General features: G+C 47.4%; 9 protein-coding genes across 9 annotated transcripts; 6 read left to right on the top strand and 3 right to left on the bottom strand.

Annotated features, from left to right (window-relative positions):
• Nucleotides 1-1,294: 1,294 nt before the first annotated feature.
• Nucleotides 1,295-2,293, top strand: N7479_005539 (putative carbonyl reductase; the record flags this gene model as incomplete). Its single annotated transcript, XM_057253235.1, has 3 exons — nt 1,295-1,547; nt 1,611-1,994; nt 2,046-2,293. 3 exons carry the CDS (start codon nt 1,295-1,297, stop codon nt 2,291-2,293), a joined length of 885 nt encoding a protein of 294 aa, XP_057107097.1.
• A 709-nt stretch (nt 2,294-3,002) lies between these two features.
• N7479_005538 (uncharacterized protein) lies at nt 3,003-3,731 on the bottom strand (the record flags this gene model as incomplete). Its single annotated transcript, XM_057253234.1, has 1 exon — nt 3,003-3,731. The coding sequence occupies one exon, from the start codon at nt 3,729-3,731 to the stop codon at nt 3,003-3,005; it is 729 nt and encodes a 242-aa protein (XP_057107096.1).
• An 881-nt stretch (nt 3,732-4,612) lies between these two features.
• N7479_005537 (uncharacterized protein) lies at nt 4,613-5,545 on the top strand (the record flags this gene model as incomplete). The annotated part of the gene is made up of 1 exon (XM_057253233.1): nt 4,613-5,545. One exon carries the CDS (start codon nt 4,613-4,615, stop codon nt 5,543-5,545), a length of 933 nt encoding a protein of 310 aa, XP_057107095.1.
• A 2,423-nt stretch (nt 5,546-7,968) lies between these two features.
• Nucleotides 7,969-9,239, top strand: N7479_005536 (aromatic alcohol reductase; the record flags this gene model as incomplete). The annotated part of the gene is made up of 4 exons (XM_057253232.1): nt 7,969-8,052; nt 8,116-8,400; nt 8,464-8,790; nt 8,862-9,239. 4 exons carry the CDS (start codon nt 7,969-7,971, stop codon nt 9,237-9,239), a joined length of 1,074 nt encoding a protein of 357 aa, XP_057107094.1.
• A 629-nt stretch (nt 9,240-9,868) lies between these two features.
• On the top strand, nt 9,869-11,736 carry N7479_005535 (putative amino acid permease; the record flags this gene model as incomplete). Its single annotated transcript, XM_057253231.1, has 5 exons — nt 9,869-10,037; nt 10,090-10,147; nt 10,212-10,218; nt 10,269-10,429; nt 10,494-11,736. 5 exons carry the CDS (start codon nt 9,869-9,871, stop codon nt 11,734-11,736), a joined length of 1,638 nt encoding a protein of 545 aa, XP_057107093.1.
• A 711-nt stretch (nt 11,737-12,447) lies between these two features.
• On the top strand, nt 12,448-16,788 carry N7479_005534 (RNA dependent RNA polymerase; the record flags this gene model as incomplete). The annotated part of the gene is made up of 1 exon (XM_057253230.1): nt 12,448-16,788. The coding sequence occupies one exon, from the start codon at nt 12,448-12,450 to the stop codon at nt 16,786-16,788; it is 4,341 nt and encodes a 1,446-aa protein (XP_057107092.1).
• Nucleotides 16,789-18,179: 1,391 nt separating this feature from the next.
• On the top strand, nt 18,180-19,762 carry N7479_005533 (putative clock controled protein (Ccg-8); the record flags this gene model as incomplete). The annotated part of the gene is made up of 2 exons (XM_057253229.1): nt 18,180-18,435; nt 18,543-19,762. 2 exons carry the CDS (start codon nt 18,180-18,182, stop codon nt 19,760-19,762), a joined length of 1,476 nt encoding a protein of 491 aa, XP_057107091.1.
• Nucleotides 19,763-20,429: 667 nt separating this feature from the next.
• N7479_005532 (type III PLP-dependent enzyme) lies at nt 20,430-21,910 on the bottom strand (the record flags this gene model as incomplete). Its single annotated transcript, XM_057253228.1, has 4 exons — nt 20,430-20,521; nt 20,579-21,145; nt 21,208-21,603; nt 21,670-21,910. The coding sequence occupies 4 exons, from the start codon at nt 21,908-21,910 to the stop codon at nt 20,430-20,432; spliced, it is 1,296 nt and encodes a 431-aa protein (XP_057107090.1).
• Nucleotides 21,911-23,403: 1,493 nt separating this feature from the next.
• N7479_005531 (agmatine deiminase family protein) lies at nt 23,404-24,618 on the bottom strand (the record flags this gene model as incomplete). Its single annotated transcript, XM_057253227.1, has 1 exon — nt 23,404-24,618. The coding sequence occupies one exon, from the start codon at nt 24,616-24,618 to the stop codon at nt 23,404-23,406; it is 1,215 nt and encodes a 404-aa protein (XP_057107089.1).
• Nucleotides 24,619-24,643: the final 25 nt, after the last annotated feature.

Genomic DNA, 24,643 nt, shown 5'->3' with positions numbered 1-24,643 from the left:
CAACAAGATTTGCTAGAATTCCACCAAGGGGACCACCGTTTGTTATGGGAACATTGATTCCAGCCGAGGAATGTCCATTCATCACCACCCGGTATGAAGAATGCTGGCGACCACACTACCCCCTTTGATCCTGTTTCGACCGTGACATTGTCACCGAACAAAATCGTGTGAATAACCCGTTGGAACATCTGATTGCTAGTCTTGAGTGACTGGAACCGGCGTCGAATGCCCTAATCGATCCCGGTTCATACATGACAGGAACCGATCCCCATCTTTCAAGTGCCCTTTCCCACGTCTTCTTTGACATCTTTGTTCGATGGAATCCAGACTTTCCTTTCCAACATATTCCTAATAGCTAACAGATTCCATGAGGTGTTCAACTATGGATGTCGCTTTTCATCTAGCTGGCCGTTTGTTGATATTCCAGCGATCACCAAGATCAGTGCGCGCTCTTGACCAACCTTATTTATGTCCAGATAAGCGAACCATTTTGATTCCTACTGAGGGATTTTATTAGTGCGAGAATATAAATTAACACACATAATAGATACTGAGTTTGCGTTGAATTGTAGAGTGATGGTGCACTGCCTAGGATAACTGCCCCTTATGCGCATGGTTCTCGAGTTCATTTGGATTCCACTGATAGCGGAACTCTGAATTTCTACAATTTCTAGTAATCTACACCCATGAAGAATTAGTACAAGGAATTTACTCTCTTCTGCAGTCAAAAGTCGGAATAGATCTCGTCCTCTCGAGGTCAAATTTCCCGGGACCTCGGCACCCTTGGCCATTTCTTTGAAGAGAGGCGAAGTCAGTATTAGCTTGAAGAATATTTGCTCCCTGTAGCTTGAATCGTAGCTTTAAATCTGCATTAAAAGATTTGAAAAGTATATTTCTAGGGAAATTCACGTTAAACAGCCTAAGATCCACGTTTCTCCAGCTTTATGATTCACCGGCAGGCAAGAATAAGGCTTCCAATTTCCAATAGATCTGACATTTCTGAGCAAGTCTGATACACATTTATGATAGATCTCATTGCCCCCGAATTTCTATTCTGAGGCGCATAGCGTCACTATCCAATGCAATCGAGGCATAATGCGAGAGCTCCCCACCAAGGTCTACATATAGTAGCGAATGGCTACGGTCTAGTCCCATTTCCCCGCCAGCGCATCACTCACCGTATATCACCTAGACGTTCTTAGATTTTCCCCTCATAAGCTCTATATTTAAGTGATTGCCCACTTAAACTTGCCTTTCACTTTTGTCATTTGCTCTCTACTCTACTCTTCCTACAATGGCTGCTAACCCTATTACCGAAAATGGACTCTTTGTCCACAATAACACGACTCCTCCTGAGCACCTCAGTCTCATGAGCATGTTCTCTCTCAAGGGAAAGACAGCCATTGTTACCGGTGCTGGCGCTGGTATAGGTCTGGCTGTTGCTCAGGGTTTAGCTGAGGCTGGTGCCAATGTGGCCATGTGGTACAACAGAAACTCCAAGTGTATCGAGAGGGCGGCCGAGATCGCTGAACAGTACGGTGTTCAGAGTGCGTATCGAATCTACACAATGTGATTGGCTCCAAATCATTCTAACCTGATTTATCTTGCAGCCAAGGCCTATCAGGTTGAGATTACTGATGCAAACGCTGTCGAGAATGCCGTAAACGAGGTTGTCCAGGAATTCAATGGCCGTCTCGACGTCTTTATTGCCAACGCCGGTGTTCCCTGGACCCAGGGTCCCATGGTCGACGGTCCCCTCACTCACTACCGCGATGTCATCGCCATTGATCTCGATGGTACCTTCTACTGTGCCAAGGCTGCCGCTGACCACTGGCGCCGTCAGAAGGAGGAGGGCACCGATGCCAGGGGCAACAAGCTCACTAACTTCACATATGGAAGCTTCGTTGCTACTGCCTCTATGAGCGGCCACATTGTCAACTTTCCCCAAATGCAGGCTGCCTACAACGCTGCTAAGGTTGCTGTCATTCACCTTTGTAAGTTGTTCAGACTATATCAGCTTCATCGCCCCGCTGACACCGTTTTAGGCAAGTCGCTTTCTGTCGAATGGGTCCGCTACGCTCGTGCCAATACTATATCCCCTGGCTACATTGCGACTGAGATCTCAAGCTTTGTGCCCGAGGAAACCAAGAACATCTGGCGCGACAAAATCCCCATGGGCCGTGAGGGCCAAGCTCATGAGTTGAAGGGTGCCTATCTCTACCTTGCCTCCGATGCATCCACCTATACTACTGGCGCCGATCTTATTGTCGACGGCGGCTACTGCGCCCCGTAAATTTTCCCTCATAACGAATTAAAAACACGGTCTGTGGTTTGGGGCGTAAATTTTGGGGAGATAGATGTTGGCGATTTTAATTTAAACCTAACGATAGATTAGATGGTCAGGTCTGAATCAGAATATCGTATTTGCGATATATTCCCCAGCTCAGTATGTAGGCATCATGCCTGGAATGACTCGCATGGTAATGTGGTGCCCGAAAAAAACACCGATGCCAGCCCCCAACGGAAGTATTTTCCAATCACCGGCACGGCCAGCCCAATTTCAGCTTGTGCGCAATTAATTACCGAGTCAACGACGCCATGAGACCGTGCTATCCTTGTAGAGCTTGTATCTCCAGACCCTGGTATCCCTGTAAGAAGAAATGGCTCAATCCCTTGCGTGGCGCTTTAGTCTTGATAAGCCCCACCAATGACATCTGGAATGCACCTGCGCACTCTACACCCGCGTGACAGGGTTCATAGACCGATATGACCAAGGTGACCAGCTGGTTTGATCAAAATACCTATGAGCTACGAGCTACCCAACCTGAACTCATTACTAGGGCAGAATCGTCGGAATCAAATTTCGTTTCTTTTCATAATTATCAACTTGAATAACAACATAGGAACCTTGCAAGGAATATCGTGCTCAGCTCACCAGGATCTCGGATGCTTTGCCAATCCCATGAATGTTGTATATGTTGCCCTGAAGTCTCATATTCTTCTCAGCCCCTTTGTTGGATCATATCAGGGACAACGAAAGCAAAGACGCCTTGCGCAGTCCACTCAACAACCTCATCCAGCCAAAGTGCCGGTGTTCCTTGTTCATCCTGGTCAAGGGTATAGATAGGTCGCTCGACTTCGAATTCCCAGACGGGGATGCCATCGGCTGGATTGCGGGGCTCGAATACTGCTTCATCGACAGCAGAATTGGACCAGTCGGAGTCATACTCGTCAGAGGATACAAGAGACCCAGACAGGCTTGGGGAACGGCTGTGGATAGAGCGCTCGGCGACACCCACAAAGGTGGACCAGCGGCGCGGACGGTACGGGCCTCCTGCATATCTGGTGGTCATGTTGAGACCGTCGGTCTCGGTTGCATCTTCCATGTCTGAAAAAATATTGCCTGCGTTGCTAGCAGGGCTTTGACGGTGTCGATAGTAGTCAGGTAGTGACATGCGTGGAGCCGTGAAAGGCGGAGGATGTTGGTCTTCTTCATCTTTGGTATCAAGGTTGATTGACTCATACCCTGGCTCAAGCATATGGTTTGGTAGGTTTTGGTTGACGGGGCTACGGTTGAGGAGCCTGCGTTTAATGTGTTGGTACGAGGGGAGGATGACGCGACAGTGGAAAGTGCCGAGGTACCGCATAATCGAAGCATTGTAGACGGCAACAACAAAAAGAAATGAGAGGGCCAGGCAGATCGCCGGGAAGGCAAGAGAAGCTCCTGCCATGATGACTTTGCTGATCGCACGTTTGTAAGTGTTGAACAGGCGATGTTAAAGATAAAAAGTGTATCTGTGGATTTGGGGAGGAGAAAAGAAACAAGCAACCTGAATAGCAATACAAAAAATCGACATTCAAGAAATATTATGAATTAATGAACAATAGGATGATAGAATTTTAGCATTCAAAACTGGCGACAAATATCTAAGCTCGATCAACAGCAAGTATCAACTATTTTTACTTCGAGACTATCCTATATATAGTGATATCGAATGTACCCAAAAACAACAAGATAGCGACCTTAACGCCCTTATAGTCGCTGATATCAACATACTGATATGATTTAAATGCTATTGCAAAATTATCGTAGGGAAACCCCCTAGTTTTCACAAGCATTCTGTGACCCGATGATCTCGTAGAGTCACGATGCTCATTCACGATGTTCAGTCACGCCGTCCCTAGTATGCCTTCCCCAAATGACCTTTCGCACCCACACGTCATAACAAAGGGGCCATATTTAGGTAGTTTACAGGTGAAGCCCTCTGGAGGATTATTTTGATTGACATTGTCTCAATAGAATATACAAGTATCCTATTGTTATTCATTATTTACCTGCTCCGCTTTCTTTAATTGACTTGAATCAATGCGTTTGAAACTATATTTTGTTTGTTCTGATTTAAATTAGAACCATGGACTCTATTTTTTTTTCTCTCTTCCTTTGTCCACGATGTCGGCACAAAGGCCTTTCATGCATTGTATAAGTGCATGCCAAACTGCATCGCCCTTCACTTATATCTTTCAATCGCAATCAGATCACAAAAACTTGCATACACCTTACTCTAATCATCCCTTCAACCTTACCATGTGTGTACTCACCCAAACATCCAATATGAGCAATCATACACGAGGAGACAAAAGCCGCATTATCAAGCGCAAATTTACGCCAAGAAAAGACTGGACAGAGGCTGTCAAGGAAAAGATTGTACAGTTCTTCACTTACAAGCAGCTCCTATGTGGTCCATTTACTGATAAACCCAAGTCCTCACAAAACGCCGCTCTACAGGAGGCCCTCGAATGCACTGGATGCAAACATCTGCATATTATTCCATACATGATGAATGCAGATATTGCTGCAGGCTCATATATCACCTCGGAATATCCACCATTCTTCGCTAGCAAAAGCGTATCAGATGAACATATATCTCCCTTCGATACAGACACAGCAGCGTACCAAAATAACAACACCACATTTTGGGGTGATATTACCTCCTCTCAACAACACTATTACTACAACAAGATTGATAGCATTCTCAAGAAGGCCGAGGCTGAGTCAGGCAAGCCAACAGATGAAGCCACCGTTCTTTTCGCCCATTACCAAGTGGACTTCCACATCCGCCAACATTACCTCGCCCCCCAAAGTATCCTGAATCTATGCCGCTCGAAGGATGATGTTAGGGCACTGAACTACTGGCAGTGGAGGACGGCTGCCGCAGATGAGACAGCGTTTGAAGATGTCCCTGGCTGGGGCGTGGGATGGGTGCATGAGCCGAGCAATTCCATCGGCCACCAGATTGCCGCATGGCGGAAGGGGGAAAGAAAACGAGAGAAGCACCTCGCAGAAGTGAAGGCCAGATGGGCCGAGATCAACGAGGAGAGACAAAAACAGAGAACAAGGACAATCAAAATTACGTTCAAGGGCACGCATATTAGGACTCACAAGTATGAGCCATGTGAACCGCCTTTGACAGAGAAGGAGATTGTGCGTATTGCAAGGGAAAAAGGTGCATACGCGGAAGCCTTTTTGGACTGTATTACTTTATGACGAGCGAACAATTCATTTCAAGCTATATACCCATGTTAGTATTCTTTTCAAAAAAATATCAAGGTCCTTTTGTACTTTTACTGGATATGTGTACTTTCCGTCTTGTAAAACATCGAACCGATAAAACTGCATATAAATGAGATGAAATGAACATATATATATGGGTGGAAGTTCAGGCTGATGATCTGCGTAGGGAAGATCTCAAGGAGAGAGTGTAGTAAGAGAGATAAAACCAAATTGAGAGTGAGGTGAGATAATGTAGATAATCAAAAGAGATGGGATAAGATCTATCTATGTCTACATAGTATATTTAACCTTATAACTACGAGAAGCCAAATACATCTAGCCCTTGTCGATCTCGCCAAGACTCCCGGCATTGATATTCCTACGTGTTTCCCGAGGTTCATTGAAGAAATTTTGTGACATTATGCGTAACATAAACGAGGCTAACAAGATATTCAGTGGTAATTAATACCAATTGAAAACTGGATGCGTACCACCGCATGAAGAAGCAACTCCAAATCAAGCATCACCTCGATTGACGTAGAGTAGGACGGTTGGATTCCTATCAAAAGAGAAGAGAGACCAATCGTTAGTTTGGGTCAGCATAGAATGAGTGTACATAGATAGATCCCAAGTATTCGCAGGAAGGAGATGAATAATCATTGTTGAGCCTAAATAATCAAGTTCTTCCCAAGTTTGATACCTACATCCTACGTCCCGGGCCTGACATCAAATCATCGCGAGTTTCATTACCAAACAAAAATAGACATTTCAAGGATAATTTTTGTAAAAGTAATTTATCGTCGAAGGTATGTAGACATCGCTAAGTGCATCTACAACATAGATGCTCACGTGCAGTAATGAGCTCCTCTTTGTCGCATCCAAGACGTCAAGGCGTATGTGGTACTTCGTACTCTGGTCTGGATTAGTAACGGCTGAAATGAAAGCAGCCCGAGCCCAAGCTGGGATTGATCTGCTATGAAGCGTTACCATTGGTCTGCAGTGCATATTATTAAGTCAAAAGGGATTTGAGAATTGAATTTTGCTCAAATGTCGCGTTGCTGGCCCTTGCCTAGTTCCCCAATTCCCTAGTATCTTCACCATTTCTTTCGACTAGCCGCCCAAAACGACGATCAATATTCGGGGTGATGACATTGGCTGAAAGTGTTTTGGGCCCAGAATATCGCTATGCTTAGACCCTCCCACCATGCTGCATTCCCCGCGGTGATTGCCAGACAGACCTGGGATCTTCCCCTTTCGTTACTTCTTTGAGAAGAATTCCCAAACTCGAGCAACCGTACTACTCCTTACCCCACCAAATCCATTTTGTAGAGATCAGACGAGCAAAAAAGAGCAAGCAATATGTTCCAAGGCTCGCAAAGTTGAAATTGGGCGCTTGGTATGAGACAAAGGAGGGGGAGGATGCCAGGCACAGATCTCTCGGTTGTGGCTGGCACTTAGCCCATGACAAGGTTATCATTTGATCAACTCCCAAGGCGTCCAGGGTCTTGCGGAAGGTCACAAGCAATTAGTTACCCGTGGGCCCATGTGCTACTTGCTCATTAGTATCCGGCATATAGGAAACCGTGGAATTCTCCCTGAATCGTTCATGATTGGCTCACCAAAAGCCCTCCAAAATGACCCCATTTTTTATTTTGAAGGCGCTGCGCCACCAATGAAACCCAGATCATGACTAATCATTACCATTTCGTCACTCGTCCACAGGGCCAAGTGGACAGCATGAAACCTGAGAGCTGTGACCACACGGGATTTGTGACGTGGGTATTCAAGATTCTGCACGACGAACAAGGGGCTATAAAAGGCCCTTGCTAGCTGGTCTGAAGGGTCCGAGGTACGGGTCCGACTAAAAAGGTAGTCCGTGATCTTCTGATCAGAAAGACATATTTCAAATATATCTACAGAGTAGAAAGTGTCATAATATGGAATATATAACCAACATCATTATTATCCCATTTTCTTTTGACCGGGAAGCCGTAAGGTATGACGTAACATGGCCGATTTGGGGGGTTTTCCCGAATTACCGGCCCGTGAAGGAGAGAAAGAGGTTTCCGTGCACTATACAAAGTACAGAATTGAAAATTATAATATATGAAGGGATCGAATAGAAGTACCATATATAGATGTAAGTAGTCATGAGCAATAATGACCAAATAAAAAATAAAAATAAAAATCTTCCCCCTCAAACGAGGGGAACGAACATCCACCGACCCACTACTGCGGATGAGAAAGGTGGGTTGAGCCTTTGGGAATTTATAACGTCGTCAGGTCCTAAACCTGTTACCCAATCCCTGCTTCCCTTTCCTCTCCCTCCTTTTTTTTGATCTTCCTCCTCCATCTTTCTAAGTCTTTGCCTATCTGACTCTACCCTCTCTCCATTTTGATTTTGAATTCGAATAATTATGTCCACCAAGGTTTTGCTGGTCGGAGCAGCGGGTGAAACCGGAGGTTCTATCGCCAACGGACTGTTGGACACTGGTAACTTTGTAAGAACTTTCTCAAGAGTTACCAATTGACCTAGACTAACTGTGTCGCTTCCATCTATACAGGAGGTTATCGCTCTTGTTCGCCCTATCTCGGCCCAAAAACCAGCTATTACGCGCCTCCAGGATCGGGGATGCCAGATTCGGAAATGCGACTTGAAGGCCCCAGAGGAGCAGCTCATTGAGGCGTTGGATGGAATTGATGTGGTTATTAGCTGTGTTGGCCCTGCCGAACAACAGGACCAGATCCCTCTCGCGAAAGCAGCCAAGAAGACTGGTGTGAAGCGATTCATTCCATGTGGTTTCATCACCGTTTGCCCACCGGGCGGGATCATGTGGTTGCGTGACGAGGTATGATTTGAAATGTGGTACGGTACTTTAGGTTGGTGGACTGACCAGGCTTTTACTACACAGAAAGAAATTGTCTACAACCAAATCCGCCAGTTATGGCTTCCCTACACCATCGTCGACGTCGGTTGGTGGTACCAGTTGGCATACCCCCGCCTCCCCTCTGGACGCGTCGACTACGCCATGACCTCGGGTAACGATGAGATTATTGGTGATGGTAACATGCCCACCGCATTGACCGATTTGCGAGACATTGGTCGCTACATGGCTATGATCATTTCCGACCCCCGCACTCTGAACAAGAAGATCCTCGCCTACAACTTGGTCTCCTCGCAAAACAAGATTTACGAGCTCATGGAGGAACTCAGCGAGGAGAAGGTTGATCGAAACTACGTAAGTCGCACATACTCTCGGCTCAGAATGAGTCAATGTGACTAACAATTTTTTCTTCTTCCGGAGCACAGATTCCCGAAGAAACCATCTGCAGCAGAGTCGTTGCGGCCCGACAAGCTAGTGAAACCTACCCCTTCGACCCGATCAAGTTCATTCCGCGATACCTGGCCGAATATCAGCTGTCCTGGGGAATTCGCGGCGACAACAATCCCGAGTACGCTAAGTATCTCGGCTACCACACCACACAAGACCTGTACCCCGAATTCAAACCCACAGATTTCCGCGAATATCTCGAGTCAGTCATTCGCGGCTCGGCAAAGGGTGTTTACACCGATCGTGTGATCTCACGGAAACACCAACGGCACTTCCCGCGTACCGAGTCCAGCGATTCCCTCTACACGCGCATATTCCCTCGCACAGAGTCGAGCGACTCACTCATGTCGCGATAAATTGATGAATAGGAAACCCTTTTTTTTTTTTACGTATCTCGCGTTACTTCTCCACCTCACCCAGGGAGCGACTGTTTCAGGCAAACGCCGGCCCCGAACCGCTGCCATTTGGGAATATTTGACAAAGACTTTTATGACATCTCTCTCCTCCCCCTCTGGCCCCCTTTAACGGGGCCATGGAACTCAGTATGCAACCGACTGGTGCTTTTTTTTGGGGGTGTCGACTACCTTTTGGGCGTTTGTGATTTTGTGGCCTTTTGATAGACGCTGGCTACTTTTGCTGCCTCCTCGATGGGCTTGGTGGCAATCCTTAGAGCTGGTATGGGAAATGCTTCTATATTTTTTTTTTTTGGTTTATCCCGTTCTATTTCGACTGTCCCATGATGGGGTTTCTGCATATAGAAAATATATCCCAATGATCTGTGATCCCACCAGTTGTGTCTCGTTCTTTCCCATACCTACTCGCACTTGCTTGCATAACCACTATCATCCTAAGCTCCCTAGTGCTCTCTCCTCGGCTATTCACTCGATCTCTGATCTTTGATTTACGATTTTGGTTCCTCAATCATCCGCCTTGCCTAACCTCGACGGCCAAGGATTCGTGCTTCCTTGAAATAATACGATAGGAAATGTATCCGCGACGCCGACCGGGATCGCGATCCTCTGCTTGCGAACTCGGGCCCATCGGTGCTGAGCCAACGACCCGACAAACTACCCCGGAAGCTCATCAGAATGAACATGCTTTAGGTTTCACCGATATATACGGGTCATTGACACCCCGTCAAATCAGCATCATCAGTCTGTATCCCCCTAGTTGTACGGGTACCTGCACTCTAACACAGGCTTACAGCCATTGGATCGGCGATTGGAACAGGCTTGATGGTTGGTACTGGAAGAGCATTATCCATGTAAGATCGGCTCCCCATACCGAGTGGATCCATTTTATGCTGAACGACGTTGACTCCAACACAGGAGCGGCGTAAGTTATTCCCTAGGAAGCTCACGGGCAAAGGTATTGATCTGTTGTAGCCGGCAGCTATAATAATCTCCTATACCATCGTCGGATTTGCGGTATACCTCGTCCTCTCTGCCTTGGGTGAGGTTGGTTCATGGTTACCAAAACCGTATACCGTTGCAGATCAAGCCGTTCGATTTTGTCACCCTGCTCTTGGGTTTAGCTTGGGCTGGATGTACGTCCCCTCTTCGTGACGAGACCTGGACCTATTTGGCTCTGTTTCCTGACTACGCTCCCAGATTTTGGCTGAAATATGCCGTTGTCACACCGAACCAGCTCACAGCTGCAGCGCTGGTAGTCTCTTATTGGGTGGATGCTGAGCGAGTCAATCCTGGTATCTGGATCACGGTTTTCCTTTCGGTCATTGTGATTCTCAACTTCATCAATCACCGCCTCCCGAGCAGACTTGAATTCTACATCTCTTCATTCAAGCTTGTCGTCATGCTTGGACTCATGATACTTTCCACTGTCATTGCTTTGGGAGGAGGACCGGATCAAGACACAAAGGGGTTTCGATATTGGTCTTACCCTGGTGCTTTTGGCGCTCACCCCCATCGTGATCACGGGTTGCTAGAGAAGTTCTATATAACCTGCTCGACAATGTCCTCTGCCACGTTTGCGTACATCGGAAGCGAGCGATCTGGCATGGCTCACTTCCCGAACGTTCGAAAGGCGACCTCGAGGGCTATCCAGAATACCTTTTATCGTATCATGGTTTTCCACCTTCTAGCAATCACCCTTCTCGGGATGATTGTCCCCCAGGGCTCGGCGTCTGTGGCATTTTCTAGTCCCTTCTCCCATGAGGCTGCCGCATCGGCATTCGTTGCAGCTCTATATTTGGCAGGCATCTCCGTGCTACCGGACTTGTTAAATGCATGCATCCTGTTGTTCGTCCTGTCAATCGCAAACTACGATCTCTACCTAGCAACTAAGGCAATGTGCGACCTCTCAGTGAAGCACCGTGCCCCTGCTTTCCTATCACGCACGACCCGCAGAGGCGTCCCGATCTACGCTTTGGCTGTGTGTTCGTCAACTGCCACGTTGGCATATCTTAATGTCCATCAAGACTCAACTGTTGTCTTCGGGTACTTTGTAGACATGGTTACGACGCTCGGGCTTCTTACTTGGATTTCCATTCTCGTCACCCACATATCTTTTGTGCGGGCGCGAAACGCACAAGGCATTCCCGACAACGCCCTAGCTTTTAGAGCTCGCTTTGGTCTGCCTGGAACGTGTTTGGCTCTTGTTCTCTGCTTGTTCATCTCCGTCGCCATTGTCTTTGACTCGTTCAGCTTTGATTCGGGCGTTCGGAGATTCGACGTCAAATCCTTCATTGCCTCGTACATCAGCATTCCTCTCTACATCATTTTGATGGTTGGCTACAAGCTTGCTGTCCACAGTAAACGTGTTGACCCCATGGAGGCTGACCTGTGGACAGATAAGATTGAGCTGGACAATGGGAGAGGGGAGGGGCATAGCTGAAAGAAAACAATTTTGATGACCGCCGTTATTCTATCTCTTTTTGGCCCTTGGCAACCTTGTATCAAAGATTCTTGACCCTCTTCTTGATTGATCAACTGACAAAAAAAGAAGTAATTATCATTCACTACATTCTCCTGAATGTTCCGCATATTTAGGTACTGACTCCAGCTTCAACTTTCATTCTTCATCCACTATCTAGTCCATATGCATGTCCTAGACAACCTTACACCTCATCATTCTTAGTAGACCCTGGTCTGGAAACCAAGACATTACCTCTATATCTAAAACTGTACAGTTGTCAGAGTGACACGTCAGGTGGGCGACGCTAATAGCAGCTAGTACCCGGAGTTGGCGCGGGTAAACAGTTCGTTTTTGCACAGCAACCAACCAACTACCCGTGGACGTACTCCGTATACGGAGTAGGGCAATCCCAAGAGTTGATCAGTCAAATAAGGTGAAGGCATTATAATTTAAGAGTCTCATCCCCCCCCCCAATTTCCTGAATTCCTGAGTCTTAAAAGGCTGCCTGTCCATTAGAAAAGTCAACGCATCTGCGGTTTGTTTACCCTCACCAATGCCTCCACATGAGACTAACGAAGAACCCCCAGACGAAGTCGAGCCCAGTTTTATCTTTCATTCACCAGGCGCAACGATAGCAATTCCATTCCATAAAAGGTTGAAGGGAGCCCCTGTGCTCTCTACATTCCTCGCATGAACATGGGTCATCCCACTACCCCACAACACCAAAAGGAGGATTTTCGCACTTTTATCACAAAACTGAATACTAAATTTAGCCTCGAGATTCCCCTGCCTGGAATTGAGTCCCCCTCAGCTCGCGAGAGAAATAACAGCCTCCCTAGTCAGATTTACAAGCATATCCGCCCGCTGTTCTTCAATAAGAAGGCCAACAAGATAGGCCTGATTCACAACCTTGAGGAATGGGTCCGCGGGAACATGCCGTTGGCCGGCCAGATCCACGCCCAGAACCATGTCCATCAAACGGAGGCAGATCGCCGCGCAAGACAACGGCGCCATAGCGAGGAACCCGCGCTCCCGCTCTCGCTCACGGGCCCTGAGAAGGATATGTGCATGAAGTATCTGCTGGAGCTCATGCTTAACGAGGAATATTTTTTGGCCCATGGTGTTGTCGTAAACACCAAAAAAAGGTTAGCCGCTAATTCTTTTGGAGGTGCCAGGGGCTTATCACCAAAAAAACAAAGGCTTGATGATGAAGATGAAGACGAAACCTTCCACACCGCACCGAATTCCCCAGTGAAAGGGTCTGTGTTAGCCCAGTCGCCATTGGGGAAGAATGGAGATGGAGGTTCACAATTTCCTGAGATGGTTCAGGCTGCCTTTCAAGGGTTGCGGGGCAATTCTGGGGCTGCCGACTTGGCGATCAATAACCATCGACCAATTCAGTCTTCTGCGCGGGGATCGATGGGAGTTGTGTCGCCAGCAAAAAGTACAGTGCACTCGTCACTCAGAAGGAACGACGGATCCATTCACTCGCCTGGAAAGAACCAACAGAGCTTCTATTCCCCGCCGAAGTATTCGGCGACCTTTACTCCACCAGCGAAAGGGCAATCAGCTCAAGGGTATCACCAATCGGTCCCTAAGAAAGTTGCTACTCAATCATCCAAACCTCAAGGCAATGTCGCCCCTACAACGAAGAAGTCCACGAGCACTTCGTCGCCAGCGAAGACTCCAGGGGGTGCCCAATCACCCGCGAATAACCCTGGATCGCCATGCAAGTCCTCAAAATCGGTCAGATCACCCTCTAAATCGCCATTGAAACAGATGGATCTTCGATCATTTGGGTTTGGCAACATCTCAAGCACGGAAACTTCTTTTGCCGATGAAACTGTTGAGTTCAAGAAGCCAACTTTATTCGAAAAGCTTAGCGCGGCATCTGATGAATCGAAGCGCAACAATCTGATGCAGTCGCCCAATACCAGCTTTGCGGTGACGACCACTACGTCGGTCTTTATGTCTCGCCATGCTATGGGGCAATCATTTGATTCAGTTATGACAGACATGACCGAACCAATGGATACCCAATCGACCTATGCAGACTCGATCCTTGGATACATGGCTAGCGAGGAGATGCAAAGGAGCGTGGACGCTGCTGCTATATCCATGATGATGAATGGTGATCCCGCTGAGACGGAGTATTCCCTCAAAGAGGAGTTTGTGGGTGAGCTCCTGTCTTACGGCCCGTTTTCGGCTGAAGAATCCTTTTCAGCGACAATTCCATTGCGATTCCGATATGAGTTGGAACGAATTGCACGTGCGTGGGGGATGCCCTTCAGACAAATACTCGTTGGCGACCGTGTTACCTTTAACACTCAAGATGATTTTTGGTCATGGATCAGCGGGCTTGGTCGACGTTATGACCGTCCTCTGCCAGAGAGATCGCCACGTCGGGCCTGGGATGCCGCCGTTGGTGATTTCAAATCAGATAAGCACTCAGAGGCGGTGGTACTCTCAGGAGACTTGGACTGGTGCGACAAGTCCGAGCCGGGTATTTTCAAATTGAGACTCAACCCACTCAAGCTCGAGCGGACGTGTCGATTTCACCGAAGATTTGGATCAGACAGATTCCTGACTCTTACTATTCCAGCCGCAGATCGACCCCCAGGCCATCAGAAACAGCCTTCTTTCCCATCTGTCCTTCGCGAGAGTATTGCTTCATGGCTCACACGGAATGACCACCATTGCCTCGGACGGACGTGGCGGGCCTTCTTTGTGGAAGAAGTAAAGACTAAACGAAAATCCAAGGGTGAGCCTCGGTTTCGGGTCGAGCTTTTCGCCATTGATGGCAATGACTTTGATCATGGGTATCCCTTACCACCGGCGGTGGCCCCTCCTCGACAGCAAATTGACAAATATACCCCGATGAGTGTAGATGCACTGCTGGAATGGCATATGCCCAAGGCTGCGAACGCGAATCAAAGCAATTGCAAGCTCTTCCAGCGTATCTCTTTAGGCTTGTCGAAGACATTTGCGACGGTTAAGCTAAATCCAACGCAAGTGCTTCATTTGAGGGACGATCCAAACCGGGAAGTCATGAATGACGGATGTGCTTTGATGTCAAGGACACTTGCAAACCAAATTTGCGATCAACTAGGCATAACAACCGCCACGCCTAGTTGCTTCCAGGGCAGAATTGCAGGCGCTAAGGGCCTCTGGATGGTTGATTCCCACCAATCTAGTATCACTACCATGAACAATAATGATATCTGGATTCAGATCTCGGACTCGCAGTTGAAAATACACCCTCATCCCCAGGAATGGGTCGACCCGGTTGACGATGAGAGGTTGACGTTCGAGGTAGTCAACTGGGCTAAGGAATTGCACCCCGTTGACCTTAATATCCAGCTTCTTTCAATTCTGGAACATGGAGGGAAAGTGAAGGAGTATATTGCCAAGCTTACGCGTGATGGTGTACAGAGTCTTTACGACGACTTCCTTGAGGTTCTTCGATCAAATAGCCCTGTGGTTTGTCGAGCCTTGCTTCAGAAGCTCAGACCCTCTGGCGACGATGAAACTGGGAAAGCACGACGATTAGAGCAGTGGATGACCAGTGATGCTGAGTCTATAATTCGTTTCTCAGAGGCTGGCTTTGCCCCCCGCGACTTTTTCCCCCTCCGGCTGAAGATCCGTCAATATTTGACATGGTTTCTTGAGCGACACGTTGAAGAGCTCAAAATTCAAGTCCCTCTCTCAACCTATGCGTACTGTATTGCGGATCCGTATGGAGTTCTCGGACCGGACGAAGTTCATTTAGGCTTCTCCAATAACTGGCGGGATCCACAAGGCCAGTTTGAAGACAACCTCCTTGATGGGATAGATGTTCTTGTGGGCCGACTTCCAGCCCATTTGCCATCTGACATTCAACGGCGCAAGGCCGTATGGAAGAATGAACTACGCCATTTTAAAGATGTGATTGTGTTTCCCACCACAGGAAACTTTCCTCTAGCCGGCATGCTATCCGGGGGAGATTACGATGGTGACACGCCGTGGATCTGCTGGGATCCAATGATTGTTGAGAAATTTGACAATTCCCCGATGCCCTCACATGAATATTCTGCAGAGCATTATGGGCTCACAAAACACTCCGTTCCGATGGCCTCGCTAGATTCAACTGAAGACTTCTTGGAAAGTGTGTTCGCTTTCAACCTCAACCTTTCAAATCTGGGTCGATGTACCGCTGAGCATGAGAAACTGGCATACGAAGAGTCAGTCGACCATCCGAAAGCGAAAGAGCTAGCCTGTCTCCTAGGTCATCTTGTGGATAGCCGCAAAGGTGGAGTTCACCTTTCAGAACAAGCCTGGAAAAAATACCGCAAGACCGTTAGCCCTAGGCAACGCGAGCTTCCAGCATACCGGAATCCAGAGCGCAAGTGGAACCCTTCGAACATCGTCGACTATCTCAAGTTTAATGTCGCACAGTCGGAGCTTCGAAGAATTCTCTCGGGCCTCAACGAGGCATTCCCCGAGAACGATGTCGAAAATAAGCTCGATGAAGACCTTATTCGTCCATGGAATGAAGCTAATGAAGCGTCGAAAAGCAAGTCTGAGTACGCGCAAGAGTTGAGAGACACCCTCGCTGAAGTTCGAAGGTCGATAGATGAACTATACAAGCAGTGGAACCAAGGACACTCTGCTTCTACTAGTAGAGAATTCTCTCTTATGGCACGTCAAGCTGCCGAGAGTGCAGCTGCACTCGAACCTCCCCACACGGGCAGACATCCGCTCATCCATACTTGGCAAAACAGCCGCAGTGAGTGGAAACGATTAATAGCTTCGTATGCCTACCGTCGATGTCCAAACTCCCGGTTTATTCTTCACGCCTTTGGCGAGACACTGTGCGAGATTAAGGCGTCCGTATCGCCATCCCGCCTTGTCACTAACGAGGTGATCACCTGCTATCGAGTGAATCAGAAAATGGTGGCACATCTCACGGCGAATGAATTGCCTGGGGATGAGTCCGATGATGCAGATGAGTATGAAGATAGAGAAGCTGTTGAAGCCATGCTATCCTTTTAGAAGGGATGTACCGGAGGACAAACAAACGGTCCATCCAATGAGATATGAGTGACGCCAGCAACAACCCCGTGTTTTGATTTGCCCATTACGATTTCGAGCGATATTTCCTTGTGATTCCTATGACATATGACTGTTGAACATATCATGAGATAGATACCATGTTGTTTTATATTCAATTTGATAGATATGTAGCTGTGGTCCCATCACATATTGTCACTAAACATAAACTTGGCTACTTTCAACAAATAACATAAGACTTTTCCTAAATTCTTAAATTATCTACCGGTAGGCTGCAATAACACTATTATACAACATAAGCAGAGAGTTCATCCTAGTCCCCAAATGTCAACTGCTAAAACAACCCCCCCCCCCACATCACATGCCGAGCTTCATACCCGGAAACAGGCAGGGTAGACCCAACAAATATAAAATTAGGCCTATAAATTCAAAGACCAAAAGATACAAAGAATATGGGCGCTGTGCCTAATATTCAAATGCATTAATACCCAGTAAGCAGAACGGCAAATGGGAATCGTAGGCCAATAAATCAATACATCGCCTTCCATCTAGGCATGTGATAGGACGGAGCAAGGTCGTCCGGGATAATGTTAATCTACATAGTACATTATGTGTGTACAACCTACGGAGTAGAAAAAAAAAGAGAGGTGCAACCGACGTAGCGGACCAAACATCATGCATTAATAGAATTACAACGTCTGGTTTGGGGAGGAAAGGTGTCGGGGATCAAGTGTAATTACAATCATCTCATATTCGACCTGTCGAGCATATCCAGGCGCATGTGTACTGGGTACCCGCAAAGGGAGGTACTAGTCAAGTTGCATTGGCAGTGGTGAAAATGGAAATATAGGGAAATGATGAACGTAGGAGGGTTTCATGGTGCCGGTTTCCGGTGTCATGGAGACTTATCCGTAGGACATATGTATTTATTCCGCCAACTACATGCATTGTGATGGGTGTATCTTATACTTGGAAGGAATTCTATTGAACAACCGTATATTTTGCAAGTAGGTGCGTTAGAGTGTGCTATATCATACGCAGGACATAATTGCTGGTCACTTAAACTTCCATATCGAATCAAAGGTGAATAATCATTTTCGGCAAGATCGAAGTTCCAAGAGAGGCGAATAGATGCGAGTTTTGGGGCGAGTGACTGGATATTTACATGTGATGAGAAAAGGTACATGGGCTACCATAGTGGGTTGTATGGCTGAGTAGGTACCGTGGGAAGGTGATTACCTCACCCCGTTCTTCCTTCCCGATTAGGCCTAGTGGATAACTGTCACTTTTTCACGTGAAAGACGATACGATGCGAAACTCCGACGTCTTTGAGGTTCAATATTCTCCTCTCTATGGATAATCTGTGACCCGCCATGGAACCACCGAAAACCGCTAGGCCAAAACCACCTGCCCGAAAGATAAACGCCACAGGTCTGAGCTCGTCGACCAATTCGTTCCCCTCCGCGCTTACAAGTAACCTTGCCCCATCACTTACGGCTCTGCCTTATCATAATGCCCATCCATCCATGATGGATCTTGATAAAGTAGAAGATCGATCTCGTCGAGCTGCCAGTGTATTATCGATGGACGATCTCGAGGCTGCACAAGCCCTCGAGGGGCTTCGCTCCGGTATGTGGCTCTGATACCCTGAACCAGCCCACTAAAAGTGTCGCAACTGCGATTTTCGCTGGATTGGGATGGCTATGCGACGGATCTTTAACTAATATCAACAACAGACTTTGGACAATCGCCTCGAATAGCGAGACAATCTCTCCCCATCACCTCACCGGACCCACCACAGCCAGAGCCACTATTGTCTCTGCTGACTTCTTCCCATCCCCTTATCTCCTCTGCCATCAACGGCTCAGTTTCTGCCTACGCCACGTCGAAATCATATTCGCCGCGATTTAAGTCCGGTGCTGAGTTCATCGAGCGCAATATTGGATCACCTGTCGCGAACACCGTCGGCACGGTAGGCCGCAAGACCGGTGTCGAGAGCGGTCTCCGTTGGGCGCTGCAGCGACGAGATTCGACAAACGAAGACTCAATACACTCCAAAAAGCGACGGAAGATGGATGGGAATGTGTCACCGAGGGCGATGAACGCGGAGAAGGACCCGAATGGTTCAGCTCACCCACCGCGAACACGGAGCTCGTCTGATCTCTCCATGGCCGAGTCGCTTCCCCCGTACGACGAAATGAGGTCTCCTCACTATGAAGAGAAACCGGGAAGACGTGCTGAACCGACATGGCAAAGCCGACTAGTCATTTCGACTTCTGGACTCGGGGTCGCCATGAGCGAAGAATCACTGCGTAGTCTGCAATATTGTCTGACTTGGCTCCGATGGGCAAACGGTCGATTAGGCAAGTCTATTGTAGCGCTGCATAGTGCCGTCAACGAGTGGGAAAACCACAAATTACAATCACAGTCAGATATCGAGGCAGGAGGCAGTGGCCAAGACAATGCCTCGTTGCTTATTCAGCGCATCCAAGCTGTCAAGGCCGATGTGCTATCGACCTTGAAACAGGTAGTGGATGTGGTTTCCAAGTATGCAGGAGGCGCCCTGCCAGAGAATGCGCGCCATCTAGTGCGTCGGCACTTGACGTCTCTGCCGCACCGCTTCCAGGTTGCATCCACATCACAGCCGCCACCAGACTCTCCGGCTGCCTCTTCCGATGCCACAATCAGTGCTCATCGCATCCTAGTGCTGGCCCAGGAGGGTCTAGACATGATGGCCCAAGTTAGTGGTGTTGTCAATGACACATTGGTCAGTGCTGAGCACTGGTGCGAGCGACTTGGTCGGAAACGACCTGAGAACCAAGCTTCATCCGATACCCCAGAGAAGCAGGGCGGATCTGCTTCCGATGTTCAACCATATGGCATGGATATCAAGCAGTCTCTCCCAGATAATGCCATTCAGGACGACGTCTCGATGTCTGGAATGGAGAAAGTATGACGTCGTTCAAAAGCTTTCTCTCGTCTCTCCTTACATATTTTCAATTTCTGTCACTTCTTGCCTATTATCTTGGCAACTCTCTTATGTCCTTCTCCTCTATCCGAGGTCTTCTTTTCTTTTTCTCATGATTGATATCCTTTCTGCTATCTTCATTCCATCTGGAGTGATAGGAAACCCCCCCGGAAATTATGGTGTTTATTTAAGCGTGTGATTATTGTTTCATTTAGGATGGGCTCGTTTATCCTGCTATTACAGTTATGGATGTTACTGTTTTCGGTATAGATATATGCAAGAGGCTGCGCCCTCGAGCTGAATGAATGCAGGCTATTCATCGATTTACACTTGAAAATCTCAGGTATCGTGTCAGCGGCCTGAATCCTTCAGGACTGCTAACCACATGTTTCCCAACACCGGTCCCGGGCCACATATACTCAGGGCCGTGAATTACATGGCTCACAGCTGTGTTTGGCCTTTCGTTCCAGACCCCGTTGATATGTCCTATCTATATTGTATCGTCTGCAGCTACCCAGAATAAGCTCTTCGAGCGAGACACCAACCACCCATAGAAGCTTGGAGCTTTTACAATGATGTGTCTCCTGTAAGTTTTATTCAAGATTATTGACTAATTACAACGTGCAAAGTCAAAAAGAAAATACTAGCACGCCAGCTAATATTCGGGCAACGTTTCACTATTGACATAAAGCGTATCATAGGTGTTGCTGAAACCGTTGAACTGAGTAGCAGTGGTACTCGTATATGCTGGAACTTGATCAGCTCTGTTGAAATTGCAAATCAGTATAAACTGGCAATACTCACCTCCCATGTTTTTGTATTTGAGCCAATCTCCAACCTTGACTTCCGAATCGAGGGTCACTTCGCGCACAACACAATCGGTACTGTCACATGTAGGTCCCCAGATTGAGTACCGATGAGCTTTTACTTGCAAAGCATCCCCTGGTTTTGATTTCTGCAAGTAACCCCTAGCATTCTTACTCTTGACCAAATAAGGAACCATGATCTCTTTCTCCATAATCACATTCATGAAATTTCCGTATATGCCATCATTTTGATAAAGCATATCTGGAACACCAGATAGAGCAGCACTCCCAAGCTGACGACGACGTGAAATCACTCGACATACAAGAGTATACACGCTACGAGCAAAAAAACGACCTGGTTCTGCAATCGCTGTGATACCAACTGGAAACTCCGAGCGAATCGCTTCTCGAATAATAGGGGCCATTGACTCGAAACAATCGTCTTGAAAGCCACCACCGATATCGAGAATTTTGGGATGGAAACCTAGACGTTCGGCTTGTGAAAACGCCAGACGTGCATCTTTGATGCCCTTGCAAAATGAGGCTGGATTGGTAGCACCCGTCCCTGATAATCCGAATGTCAATAAATCTAACCAGCTATAAAGTTTGAGGTACCCAAATACTTACCAACATGAAAGCTAACCCCAATCACATTCAGTCCAATTTCCCAAGCTCTTGAAAGAAGCTCCTCAGTCGTATCCAACTGCGCGCCAAATTTTTCACCCAGACAAATGAAAGCACCCTCATCATTTGCATAGATACGAAGTAACAGCTGAGCTTCTGGCATGTGTGCTTTGATGGTATCCAATTCGTCAATGTTGTCAAATGTTGTTCGAAATACTCCAACCTGGCGTGCAAAAGCTATGGCGGCGGGTGCTTTGCATGGATTGGCAAATAGGATCCGGGCTGGATCCACGCCGAGGCTGAGGACTGCGCGCATCTCTTCGATGGATGCGCAGTCAAATCCTGTCCCCAGTTCTGCAAGAACTTTGAGGAAGGTTGGGTCGCAATTGCATTTAACCGCTGCAGGAAAATGTTAGTTTTCTACACAATGACCTCCAAAAGGTAGGATATAGAAGAGTGGTATACCATAATACGGTCGTATTCCCGACATATTCTGGGTCCAACGGCGATGCTGTCGAATTACCTGACCCAGATCGGCAATGAAGAATGATTCATCACCCCCAACGAGAGAGCGTTTGACTATACGGGCAACTTGACTCTCAATCGCGAGATCAACTAGCTCATCTGGTGGGAGATTTCGATATCCGGTGGCATGTATGACTTTGCCAATAGTCACGGCTTCACGAGAAGCAGGGATAAGAGCCATGATTGTGGAGAGCAGTCGGTCGAGGAGAGCTGGGGTGAACGGAGAGTTCAACTGAAACAGCATAATAAAACATATGTCGGACCATATGCAGAGCCCTAGCGTATATAGATGTCCTTTTGAAAGATGCACTGTACGATTCAGTCAACACCGTGCCAATAGATGGTTTAAAAAGACTCAGAGCATCGAAGAACTAAAAAGTGAAGAAAAGTCATTAAAACCCCAAGTTCGCACGCGATTAGAATGCTGCATTACGTTGGATCTCACGGAAAGGAATAAGCAATAAGTCGCACGGGATAAAGACATGGCGTTGGGCCCCAGTTAACCTGTGAGAGAGCCAATTATACTTTTGTTGAAACGAGTGTGTTGTATAGGGCTTTACATATGTGCATGGGATGAAGATCCGCATCGATGATTAGGTCGAGATCGGCCGATTAGGGCGATTCTGCACATTTCGAGGTCATATATGGAGCACCCTATAGGCGTATGCGGATACGATCAGCTCAATAGTAGGTATATTATGTGGAGTATAGTGGAGACCCGATGAGCGAGGGCGTCGAGCTGAATGTACGGAGAGTAGGGAGTACGGAGTAGAGCATGGCGAAATTCGAAGAACATCGTCACACAAGTACATCAAAATCCTATTTACTCCGTATACTGACTGAATATCTGAGTAGTGCGACCAAGATTTTGATAATAGCATTAGGATACAAGGCTGAGGGTGACTGATATTCCCCGGGAAGGTCATGAACTACAACATACGGAATGATGTCTCTACCAAAATGAAAACTCTCTCTCTCTACACTTTACTTTTCGTACAAAATAACAGATCAATACAATTTTAGTCATAGAAACTCAATTCAGGTTTCAACATATGCAGGAACCACTCAGCTCCTAAGTGTGATGTGCTGATTTTAAGGGGCGCAGCTGAAGCTCTGCGAAAAGGAAAAAAAGAATCGATCCAATGCCCATTCTTTTGGAGTAAGATGAGTTGTTTTCGGTGCTCTAGTCCCAAAATATCCCGCTAAGGCCTCGATCTTTGTACTTTAACTATATTTATCGGCTTTGTCGGGCAATTATACTGTTACACGTCGGATGCACTGCGCAACGCATGTCGACTTGGAAGGTGAGCTCTCTAAGATTTACTGGGTTTGCTTCTTTGAAAATTAAGATCTCTACTTAGCTGTGACCCCGTGGGGTAGTCAGCTGCGTGTTAGGTGGCTATTTCCTATGTCGTTGGAATTCCAAGTGGGAGCTTCCTCAAGCCGAAAGATCTTTCGTTTCACAGATTAGGGAGTACATAGAATTAGAATGACTGGGAAATGGAATATCCACATGTTCAAATATATATTTAATAGCGTATATGTTGTGCGATGTTCGCGTAAGAATTTTGTGTATGCGAGTTGACAAAGCCTTGAAGACTGATCTTATTTTTAAATTGACTGGGAAGCCAAGTGTACTCCCCCACACTGCCACGTCCTTCCATTCATTGGTTCTCATTTCATCGCAGGAACCTGCTGAGTGACGCAGTGAATCACCCCACCAGTAAGGGGAATGGCGTTGGTATACACCTGTCGAATCACCCGCTCAGGGAGCAACCACTGAAACATCTCCAGGGCCTTCTGATCCCTTTCTCCGTCACCGAATTTAGGGATTATCAACCCCCCATTAACAAAATAGAAGTTCACATAACTTGCTGCCAGTTCATCATTATCTGATTTCACCAAGCCTCGTGGGTCGGGTTCTTCGATCGTGTGTATCTGCAAGTGCCGACCCTTAGCGTCCGTCTCACGATCCAGGATCTCCCGGATCTCGGTAGACAGCTCCTTCCACAGATCAATCGCAATATCATGTGGTTTTGAGTAAGCGATGACACCAGGGCGCACGAATCTCGCCTCAGCGTCCATATGCACGTCGGTAATGTCAACATTGCGCCGCCCAGGGAACCATATCACTTTTTCAATCCCGAGCAGTCGCTTCAACTCCGCCTCGATCTCGGCCTTTGACATCCCTGGATTGCGTACATCACATACAATGCTACTCTCCGTAATCAGCAGGGTTCCTTCACCGTCGGTAACGAGACCGCCGCCCTCGGCGCGAATCAGAGTCTCGACCTGCGTAACGGGGCTGGGCTCGCGGTCGTGTTCGATTATCCACCGCGCAAAATCTGTGTTTTCCTGTAACGCCTTCTCGTTCATCAACGGCCAAAGCTGACCCCAGCAGATTCCGTCGTCTTCGGGTTTCTTCCCACCCCATTCATTGAACCGGAAGTTGATTGCGAAGCGTTGATTCGGGAATGCTCCTGTCGTGCCACGCACGTAGACTGGGCCTGTGTCGCGTACCCAGCAGTGGTTGATGGGACATGGAATAATAGATATTTTTGATGCATCTTTCACAAAAGTCTTGACCAGGGACTCGGCCAATTGGATTTCTTCGGGTCTCGCGTACAGCCGAACAGGTTCGAACTCAGTGATCGCCGCAGCAAGCTGAGTCAATTCATTGCACATAGCATCATACTGATCGGGGGGTAAGGAACATCGAGATGGTAACCCCATGATTGTTGCTTCATGGGCCTCTGACTCTGCTGGGAAGATGTAGCTGGCTTGTTGAACTTTGGTTTCATTACTGCTGGTATGAGAGGATTGGAACCGGGTACGTGTGGAAGTATAAAGGTTTGACAGCAAATTGTAGACTCGCTCGAAAAGCTTCATGTTGATAGTGATCTATAGATTCTCG

This window comes from Penicillium vulpinum (genome assembly GCF_028829585.1).
Source record: "Penicillium vulpinum strain IBT 29486 chromosome Unknown utg000003l_segment0_segment0, whole genome shotgun sequence".
Lineage (NCBI taxonomy): Eukaryota > Fungi > Ascomycota > Eurotiomycetes > Eurotiales > Aspergillaceae > Penicillium > Penicillium vulpinum.
Note: the sequence above shows the minus strand (reverse complement) of the source record. Positions and strands in the feature narration are given on the sequence as shown.